Below are 14,127 nucleotides of genomic sequence, written 5' to 3'. Positions count from 1 at the left end.
AACTTAAATATAAAACAGCACAAGTTTAATGACAGCAGCACAAGAGAGTAACTGACATCACTAGTGCTAAATAAAATGCTCCATGATGCCCCTGATTTCTTAATATTAAGCAGGTTACACACATCAGTATCAACAAGTAACAAAAACATGTACTCACACTCACTCTAAACATGATATTAGTAGTGTAGACTTGGGAATGACTTTATGTAAGGTTTATTAACAACAGAATGTTTTATAGGGAGTCCTAAAACTGTGGTGTCCATAACGCCTGATACACATGTGTTCATTGGAGAGAGTGTTACTCTCAGATGTGACATACAGGGAGGAGGAGACACTCAGGGGACTTACAGCTGGAAGAAAAATAATAAAGTAGTCTCAGAGGGAGGAGGGAAACCCTACACAATGCAGGTGTTCAGAATCCAGTCTGTTAAAGTCTCTGACAGTGGTACCTACACCTGCAGTATAAATGGGAGTGACTCTCAGAGCTCAGAGATCAGTGATGCTGTTAAACTGACTGTATCAGGTGAGTCTGTGAGTGTTTTTATTTCTTATATAATATGTTAACATTATATTTTAGAGTTCAGATTTTCCTAGAAGACAATTTGTTGCCTTGAAATTATAAGGTTTTTTTTTAATGAAAATTCAGTAATTTTGAGAGATATTGATGATCAGCATCATCCACATCAGTCTCTTTCTCATCACCTGAGGTAGAAATCCCTCACAGCATTTAAATACACACCTCATTATCTTCTCCTCACTTGACTGATGTCTGTTCACACAAACACCACTGTGGAACTGATCCCTGATTCACTTCTGTTCTGTTGGCTATATTTCTATTAATGTCTTTGAATTAAGTCATTTAAATATTTTATAACTTGTAAAATATTATAAAATGTGAAAGCACTCCCCTGTTTTAATGATGATGTGATGCACAGGAGCATCCAGTTGTAGAAATTTCTAATGAATTTTTCTAGTCTGCTTCATATACATTCATTAACTAGCATACTAATAGAATTACTTACATTTTTTAAAAAGCCAAAAGTCAGATAGAATAAACTTTCAAATATCTGAACTGTCATGTGAAGTGATCCTCTAAATGGAGATAAATAACAAACCCTCAGCTGTGTGTCTCTTCTGTGTCTTTAAGGAGAATGAAAAAGTTCTCTGTCATGGTTTTACTATATGAATCATGATTTTGATCATTTTTAAGAAATTGCAAATACCTATGTTCAGATGGTGGTGAGAATACATGAAATAAAATCTAAAAAACACAAAACACTTCAATCTAATCATGAACTTTGTTCCATAGAAAATAAACTGAATACCAGCCGTGTAAGAAAACATACAACTGTAACATCTGGTATCAAATGTTAAATATAAATGTTTGTTTTAGACACTACGCATCTGTTAGACACAGTGAATCTACTGCTTATGTTGTAAAGTGAAAAGCAGCTCTGACTCCTTCATCATTTCATACCAACAGCAAAACCCAAACCGACTGTGAGAGTGACTCCTCAGAGCTCCGTCTACACTGGAGACACCGTCACTCTGAGCTGTGAGCTGCAGCAGGGGACTGGATGGGGGTTTCAGTGGTACAAAAAAAATCAGTTACAAGCAGAAATACTTAATATGACAGTCAATAATGCAGGAGAAACAGAGTACCAGTGTCGTGCATCTAGGCTGAACTTCGACTACGGTGAGACTCACTCCTACTACACAGACGTCAGTGATCCTGTTAAGATTACAGTGAGAGGTATGTCATGATTTTTTCCTCTTTTTGTCACAGAAGGGGTAAGAAAAAATATTGCTTAATTATTGCACTTCCTTGTTTTTCCAGAATGTTCAAGATTATCTTGAAATACATGTTCAAAAGTATTTAAACGTATTTCCAACATTTAAAATTATCAGGACAGTGGAGTTTATATTTTGCCTTTTTATTGTAACATAACAAGCTGCATTTTTATATTTATTCATTATAAGAGTGAGTAAAAAAGAATCTGGTGATAAAACATGTAATGTATAATGTAAGAGAGAATTCTCATTGATATTTGGAACATTTCTCCACCAGACTACCAGAGGACAAACTCACACATATATTTAACTTTATTATTGAACTCATAAAAATATAAAAATTAAAAAGATGGCGTCAAAATATAAACCCAGTGCTGGGAAGAGACAAGCGTTACATTTGGCAGAGGCCCTTATCCAGAGCAACTTACTCATCTCAACTCATCTCAGTTTATACAAGTGAGCAATTGAAGGTTAACTTACTCAGGGGCCCAGCCAGGGGCATCTCTAGGGCCCAGCCAGGGGCGTCTCTAGGGCCCATCCAGGGGCGTCTCTAGGGCCCAGCCAGGGGCATCTCTAGGGCCCATCCAGGGGTGTCTCTAGAGCTCGAGCCCCGAATGATTTTAATCTAGACCCGAATGTTTAATCCTGAATTTTGCCACCAGAGTGTAGAGGAATTAACATACACACCTATACACACACTCACACACCATGTAACTAACATACACACCTATACACACACTCACACACCACGTGACTAACATACACACCTATACACACACTCACACACCACGTGACTAACATACACACCTATACACACACTCACACACCACGTGACTAACATACACACCTATACACACACTCACACACCACGTGACTAACATACACACCTATACACACACTCACACACCACGTGACTAACATACACACCTATACACACTCACACACCACGTGACTAACATACACACCTATACACACACACACACACACACCACGTGACTAACATACACACCTATACACACACACACACACCACGTGACTAACAAACACACCTATACACACACTCACACACCACATGACTAACATACACACCTATACACACACACACACCACGTGACTAACATACAAACCTATACACACTCACACACCACGTGACTAACATACACACCGATACACACACTCACACACCACGTGACTAACATACACACCTATACACACACACACACCACGTGACTAACATACACACCTATACACACACACACACACCACGTGACTAACATACACACCTATACACACTCACACACGACGTGACTAACATACACACCTATACACTCACACACGACGTGACTAACATACACACCTATACACACACTCACACACCACGTGACTAACATACACACCGATACACACACTCACACACCACGTGACTAACATACACACCTATACACACACTCACACACCACGTGACTAACATACACACCTATACACACACTCACACACCACTTCACTAACACACACACCTATACACACACTCGCACACCACGTGACTAACATACACACCTATACACACTCACACACCACGTGACAAACATACACATCTATACACACACACACCACGTGACTAACATACACACCTATACACACTCACACATCACGTGACAAACATACACACCTATACACACTCACACACCACGTGACTAATATACACACCTATACACACTCACACACCACGTGACTAACATACACACCTATACACACACTCACACACACCACCTGACTAACATACACACCTATACACACACTCACACACCACCTGACTAACATACACACCTATACACACACTCACACACCACGTGACTAACATACACACCTATACACACACTCACACACACCACGTGACTAACATACACACCTATACACACACACACACCACGTGACTAACATACACACCTATACACACTCACACACCACGTGACAAACATACACACCTATACACACACTCACACACCACGTGACAAACATACACATCTATACACACACACACCACCTGACTAACATACACACCTATACACACACACACACCACGTGACTAACATACACACCTATACACACACACACACCACGTGACTAACATACACACCTATACACACTCACACACCACGTGACAAACATACACACCTATACACACACTCACACACCACGTGACTAACATACACACCTATACACACACACACACCACGTGACTAACATACACACCTATACACACTCACACACCACGTGACAAACTTACACACCTATACACACACTCACACACCACGTGACTAACATACACACCTATACACACACTCACACACCACTTGACTAACATACACACCTATACACACTCACACATCACGTGACTAACATGCACACCTATACACACTCACACACCACGTGACAAACATACACATCTATACACACACTCACACACCACGTGACTAACATACACACCTATACACACACTCACACACCACGTGACTAACATACACACCTATACACACTCACACACCACGTGACTAACATACACACCTATACACACACACACACACACACCACTTGACTAACATACACACCTATACACACTCACACACCACGTGACAAACATACACATCTATACACACACACACCACGTGACTAACATACACACCTATACACACACTCACACACCACGTGACAAACATACACATCTATACACACACACACCACCTGACTAACATACACACCTATACACACTCACACAACACGTGACTAACATACACACCTATACACACACTCACACACACCACGTGACTAACATACACACCTATACACACACACACACCACGTGACTAACATACACACCTATACACACTCACACACACACCACGTGACTAACATACACACCTATACACACTCACACACGACGTGACAAACATACACACCTATACACACACTCACACACCACGTGACTAACATACACACCTATACACACACTCACACACCACTTGACTAACATACACACCTATACACACTCACACACCACGTGACTAACATGCACACCTATACACACTCACACACCACGTGACAAACATACACATCTATACACACACACACCACGTGACTAACATACACACCTATACACACTCACACACCACGTGACAAACATACACATCTATACACACACACACCACGTGACTAACATACACACCTATACACACTCACACACGACGTGACTAACATACACACCTATACACTCACACACCACGTGACTAACATACACACCTATACACACACTCACACACCACGTGACTAACATACACACCTATACACACACTCACACACCACGTGACTAACATACACACCTATACACACACTCACACACCACGTGACTAACATACACACCTATACACACACTCACACACCACGTGACTAACATACACACCTATACACACACTCACACACCACGTGACAAACATACACACCTATACACACACTCACACACCACTTCACTAAAATACACACCTATACACACACTCACACACCACGTGACAAACATACACACCTATACACACACACACACACACCACGTGACTAACATACACACCTATACACACTCACACACCACGTGACTAACATACACACCGATACACTCACACACCACGTGACTAACATACACACCTATACACACACTCACACACCACTTCACTAACATACACACCTATACACACTCACACACCACGTGACTAACATACACACCTATACACACACTCACACACCACGTGACTAACATACACACCTATACACACTCACACACCACGTGACTAACATACACACCTATACACACTCACACACCATGTGACTAACATACACACCTATACACACTCACACACCACATGACTAACATACACACCTATACACACTCACACACCACGTGACTAACATACACACCTATACACACTCACACACCACGTGACTAACATACACACCTATACACACTCACACACCATGTGACTAACATACACACCTATACACACTCACACACCATGTGACTAACATACACACCTATACACACACTCACACACCATGTGACTAACATACACACCTATACACACACTCACACACCATGTGACTAACATACACACCTATACACACTCACACACCACATGACTAACATACACACCTATACACACTCACACACCACGTGACTAACATACACACCTATACACACTCACACACCACGTGACTAACATACACACCTATACACACTCACACACCACGTGACTAACATACACACCTATACACACTCACACACCACGTGACTAACATACACACCTATACACACACACTCACACACCACGTGACTAACATACACACCTATACACACACTCACACACCACCTGACTAACATACACACCTATACACACTCACACACCACGTGACTAACATACACACCTATACACACTCACACACCACGTTACTAACATACACACCTATACACACACACACACACACCACGTGACTAACATACACACCTATACACACACCATGTGACTAACATACACACCTATACACACACTCACACACCATGTGACTAACACACACCTATACACACACTCACACACCACGTGACTAACATACACACCTATACACACACTCACACACCACGTGACTAACATACACACCTATACACACACACACACACCACGTGACTAACATACACACCTATACACACACTCACACACCACCTGACTAACATACACACCTATACACACACACACCATGTGACTAACATACACACCTATACACACTCACACACCACGTGACTAACATACACACCTGTACACACACTCACACACCACCTGACTAACATACACACCTATACACACACACACACCACGTGACTAACATACACACCTATACACACTCACACACCACGTGACTAACATACACACCTATACACACACTCACACACCACGTGACTAACATACACATCTATACACACACACACCACCTGACTAACATACACACCTATACACACACTCACACACCACTTCACTAACATACACACCTATACACACACTCACACACCACGTGACTAACATACACACCTATACACACTCACACATCACGTGACAAACATACACACCTATACACACACACACCACGTGACTAACATACACACCTATACACACACTCACACACACCACGTGCCTAACATACACACCTATACACACACTCACACACCACTTGACTAACATACACACCTATACACACTCACACACCACGTGACTAACATACACACCTCATACACTCACACACCACGTCACTACAAACATACACATCTACACACACTCACACACCACGTGACTAACATACACACCTATACACACTCACACATCACGTGACAAACATACACACCTATACACACACACACCACGTGACTAATATACACACCTATACACACACTCACACACCACGTGACTAACATACACACCTATACACACACTCACACACACCACCTGACTAACATACACACCTATACACACTCACACACCACCTGTCAAACATACACATCTATACACACACACACACCACTGGACTAACATACACACCTATACACACACTCACACACCACGTGACAAACATACACATCTATACACACACACACCACCTGACTAACATACACACCTATACACACACTCACACACCACGTACTAACATACACACCTATACACACACTCACACACCACGTGACTAACATACACACCTATACACACACTCACACACACCACCTGACTAACATACACACCTATACACACACACACACACACACCACGTGACTAACATACACACCTATACACACTCACACACCACGTGACAAACATACACACCTATACACACACACACCACGTGACTAACATACACACCTATACACACACACACACACCACGTGACTAACATACACACCTATACACACACTCACACACCACGTGACTAACATACACACCTATACACACTCACACACCACGTGACTAACATACACACCTATACACACACACACACACCACGTGACTAACATACACACCTATACACACTCACACACCACGTGACTAACATACACACCTATCACACACTCACACACCACGTGACTAACATACACACCTATACACACTCACACCACGTGCCCACGTGACTAACATACACACCTATACACACACTCATACACCACGTGACTAACATACACACCTATACACACACACACACACCACGTGACTAACATACACACCTATACACACTCACACACCACGTGACTAACATACACCCTACAGCACTCACACACACGACTTCACTACACACCACACACACGGACTCACCTATACACACTCAAACACCACGTGAGTCACAAACACCCCATCTACACACTCTCACACACCACGTGACTACCATAAACCCCTATACACACACACACACACCACGAGTACTAACATACACAACCTAAACACACACTCACACACCACGTGACTAACATACACACCTATACACACACTCACACACCCCTTGACTAACATACACACCTATACACACTCACACACCACGTGACTAACATACACACCTATACACACACTCACAACACCACGTGACAAACATACACACCTATACACACTCACACACCACGTGACTAACATACACACCTATACACACACTCACACACCACGTGACAACATACACACCTATACACACACTCACACACCACGTAGACTACACCATCACCTATACACACACCACACACACCACGTGACTAACATACACACCTAAACACACTCACACACCACGTGACTAACATACACACCTATACACACTCACACCACGACCTAACATACACACCTAACACACACCACAAACATACACTATACACACACACACCACTTGACTAACATACACACCTATCAAACACACTAACTACTCACCTATACACACTCACACACCACGTGACTAACATACACACCTATACACACACTCACACCACCACTTACAAACATACACCTATACACACACACACACCACTTGACTAACATACACACCTATACACTCACCACACACACCACGTGACTAACATACACACCTATACACACACTCACACACCACGTGACTAACATACACACCTATACACACACTCACACACCACTTGACTAACATACACACCTATACACACTCACACACACCACGTGACTAACATACACACCTATACACACAACGTGACTACAACACCTTACACACTCACACAAGTGACAAATACACACCTATACACACACTCACACACCACGTGGACTAACATCACACGGACACTATACATCTACACACACACCACGTGACAAACATACACATCTATACACACACACACCACGTGACTAACATACACACCTATACACACACTCACACACCACGTGACTAACATACACACCTATACACACACTCACACACCACATGACTAACATACACACCTATACACACCACGACACACAGTACACATACAAACATACACACATTCACCACACCAACGTGGACAAACATACACCACCTCTACACTATTCACACACCACGTGACAAACATACACACCTATACACACCACGTGACTAACATACACACCTATACACACACTCACACACCACGTGACTAACATACACACCTATACACACTCACACACCACGTGACTAACATACACACCTATACACACACTCACACACCACGTGACTAACATACACACTCACACCACGTGACTAACATACACACCTATTCACACACTCACACACCACGTGACAAACATACACACCTATACACACACTCACACACCACGTGACTAACATACACACCTATACACACACACACACACCACGTGACTAACATACACACCTATACACACTCACACACGACGTGACTAACATACACACCTATACACTCACACACCACGTGACTAACATACACACCTATACACACACTCACACACCACTTGACTAACATACACACCTATACACACACTCACACACCACGTGACTAACATACACACCTATACACACTCACACACCACGTGACTAACATACACACCTATACACACACTCACACACCACTTGACTAACATACACACCTATACACACTCACACACCACGTGACAAACATACACATCTATACACACACACACCACGTGACTAACATACACACCTATACACACTCACACACCACGTGACTAATATACACACCTATACACACTCACACACCACGTGACTAACATACACACCTATACACACACACACACACCACCTGACTAACATACACACCTATACACACTCACACACCACGTGACTAACATACACACCTATACACACACTCACACACCACGTGACTAACATACACACCTATACACACTCACACACCACGTGACTAACATACACACCTATACACACTCACACACCACGTGACTAATATACACACCTATACACACTCACACACCACGTGACTAACATACACACCTATACACACTCACACACCACGTGACAAACATACACATCTATTCACACACACACACACACACCACGTGACTAACATACACACCTATACACACACTCACACACCACGTGACTAACATACACACCTATACACACACACACACACACACCACGTGACTAACATACACACCTATACACACTCACACACCACGTGACAAACATACACACCTATACACACACACACCACGTGACTAACATACACACCTATACACACTCACACACCACTTGACTAACATACACACCTATACACACTCACACACCACGTGACTAACATGCACACCTATACACACTCACACACCACGTGACAAACATACACATCTATACACACACACACCACATGACTAACATACACACCTATACACACTCACACACCACGTGACAAACATACACATCTATACACACACACACCACGTGACTAACATACACACCTATACACACTCACACACCACGTGACTAACATACACACCTATACACACACTCACACACCACTTGACTAACATACACACCTATACACACTCACACACCACGTGACTAACATACACACCTATACACACACACACACACACCACGTGACTAACATACACACCTATACACACTCACACACCACGTGACAAACATACACACCTATACACACTCACACACCACATGACTAACATACACACCTATACACACTCACACACCACATGACTAACATACACACCTATACACACACACACACACCACGTGACTAACATACACACACACACACACCTATACACACCTATACACACACACACACACACACACCACGTGACTAACATACACACCTATACACACTCACACACCACGTGACAAACATACACATCTATACACACACACACCACGTGACTAACATACACACCTATACACACACACACCACGTGACTAACATACACACCTATACACACACTCACACACCACTTGACTAACATACACACCTATACACACTCACACACCACGTGACTAACATACACACCTATACACACTCACACACCACGTGACTAACATAGACACCTATACACACACACTCACACACCACGTGACTAACATACACACCTATACACACACTCACACACCACGTGACTAACATACACATCTATACACACACACACACACTCACACACCACGTGACTAACATACACACCTATACACACACTCACACACCACGTGACTAACATACACATCTATACACACACACACACACACACACACCACGTGACTAACATACACACCTATACACACACACACACACCACGTGACTAACATACACACCTATACACACTCACACACCACGTGACTAACATACACACCTATACACACTCACACACCACGTGACTAACATACACACCTATACACACTCACACACCACGTGACTAACATACACACCTATACACACACTCACACACCACGTGACTAACATACACACCTATACACACTCACACACCACGTGACTAACATACACACCTATACACACTCACTCACCACGTTACTAACATACACACCAATACACACACACACACACACCACGTGACTAACATACACACCTATACACACACCATGTGACTAACATACACACCTATACACACTCACACACCACGTGACTAACATACACACCTATACACACTCACACACCACATGACTAACATACACACCTATACACACACCACGTGACTAACATACACACCTATACACACTCACACACACACCACCTGACTAACATACACACCTATACACACTCACACACCACGTGACTAACATACACACCTATACACACACACTCACACACCACGTGACTAACATACACACCTATACACACTCACACACACACCACGTGACTAACATACACACCTATACACACACTCACACCACGTGACTAACATACACACCTATACACACTCACACACACACCACGTGACTAACATACACACCTATACACACACTCACACCACGTGACTAACATACACACCTATACACACACTCACACACCACGTGACTAACATACACACCTATACACACACTCACACCACGTGACTAACATACACACCTATACACACTCACACACACACCACGTGACTAACATACACACCTATACACACACTCACACCACGTGACTAACATACACACCTATACACACACTCACACACCACCTGACTAACATACACACCTATACACACTCACAAACCACTTGACTAACATACACACCTATACACACACACTCACACACCACGTGACTAACATACACACCTATACACACTCACACACCACGTGACTAACATACACACCTATACACACTCACACACCACGTGACTAACATACACACCTATACACACACACACACACCACGATACATACAAAATCTAAAATAATATGAATAAATGAATAAATAAATAAATAAATAAATAAATAAATAAATAAAGTTTTAAGGACAAAATTAAAAAAAGAACACATAGCTAAGATCTTAACCTGGTTAATCTCCTCCACCAGGTTATAAAGAATCAAGGGATTCCTCTTCTGCATTAATTTCAAAGATGAAAAGTATTTACATAATTCTTTTGAAAAATATAGAAGTTTATTTCATTTTCAGAAATCTGTTCTGCACAACGCACCGTACAACCTCTTTCTGCATTAATGTCTCCCTCGTTTTCTCAAAACATGTTTGTATGTGTATTTGTTTGTTTCTATGTGTTACTGTTCTAATCCCCGTACACCACGTTTTTCTTTTTACACTGTTATGTTTCAACTACAGCGCACACACACACACACACATCAACCAATGTTTTTAAGCCCATGTTTTCCTTATTCGCTACATTCCTCCTGCTTCCCTCCTTCTTTCTTTCTATTCCCTCAGCTTCAGTACATGTATTAAACACACACATAGGCAGGTATAACGTTCCATCGTTTAGATTAAGACATTTTACTTTTAACAACCAATAACACAACACCTTAAAGTAGTATTGTGGAATGTGTGTGGTTTCAGAACCCAGACAAAAAGATTTAAAGTCATCAATCACCTAACTAAGCTTAAAGCTGATATACTTCTTACAGGAAACACATTTGACAAACTCAGACCTGCAAAACTTAACATTTAAGCAATATAATAAAATATTCTCAACAACATACAGAAGTAAACAACGAGGTGTGTCAATCTTAATAAATAAAAATATACCACTGGTCCACAATACATCTATTATTGATCTAGAAGGAAGATTTATTATCATTAATGCATCAATTAATCATACAATGCTTACATTTTTTAACATATATGGCCCAAGCAATGAGAATCCATCTGTTTTTCATAATCTATTTTCTCTATTATGTGACTCAACAAACATCATCAATGCTCGTGACTTCAACACTGTTATAAACCCCAAAATCAACCGCTCAAGTTCCTCTGATAACACAAGAAATTGGCACTCTTCTGAAATAATAAAACAATATATGTATCACCATGGACTCAATGACAGTTGGAGAATAAATAACCCCACATCTAGAGAATACACTTACTGTTCCCCACTCCATCAGACTTTTTCCCAAATTGATCTTTTCCTCATTAGCAACTCATTCACCCAACATGTAACTGACCATAATTCATCATTAATCATAATCAGTGACCATGCCCCCATATCCATCACACTAAACATCCACGCTCATATTAAACCCTGCACAAGATGGCATTTCAGTTCATCACTACTTCAAGACATTGAATTTGATCATCTCATTAAGGGAAGAGTGGGCATCCTT

The 14,127-nt window shown here is 41.9% G+C and overlaps 1 protein-coding gene across 1 annotated transcript in view; it reads left to right on the top strand.

Moving 5' to 3' along the window:
- LOC131356613 (carcinoembryonic antigen-related cell adhesion molecule 5-like) overlaps positions 1-14,127 on the top strand; it is a 30,249-nt gene that overhangs the window by 11,256 nt on the left and 4,866 nt on the right. The window contains exons 3-4 of the mRNA XM_058395746.1: positions 239-523; positions 1,484-1,753. Of these exons, the coding sequence (XP_058251729.1) occupies positions 239-523; positions 1,484-1,753 (555 nt within the window). The remainder of the gene's footprint in view (positions 1-238; positions 524-1,483; positions 1,754-14,127) is intronic.

This window comes from Hemibagrus wyckioides, linkage group LG07 (genome assembly GCF_019097595.1).
Source record: "Hemibagrus wyckioides isolate EC202008001 linkage group LG07, SWU_Hwy_1.0, whole genome shotgun sequence".
NCBI classification, from domain to species: domain Eukaryota; kingdom Metazoa; phylum Chordata; class Actinopteri; order Siluriformes; family Bagridae; genus Hemibagrus; species Hemibagrus wyckioides.
This window is presented reverse-complemented; position numbering and strand designations above follow the sequence as displayed.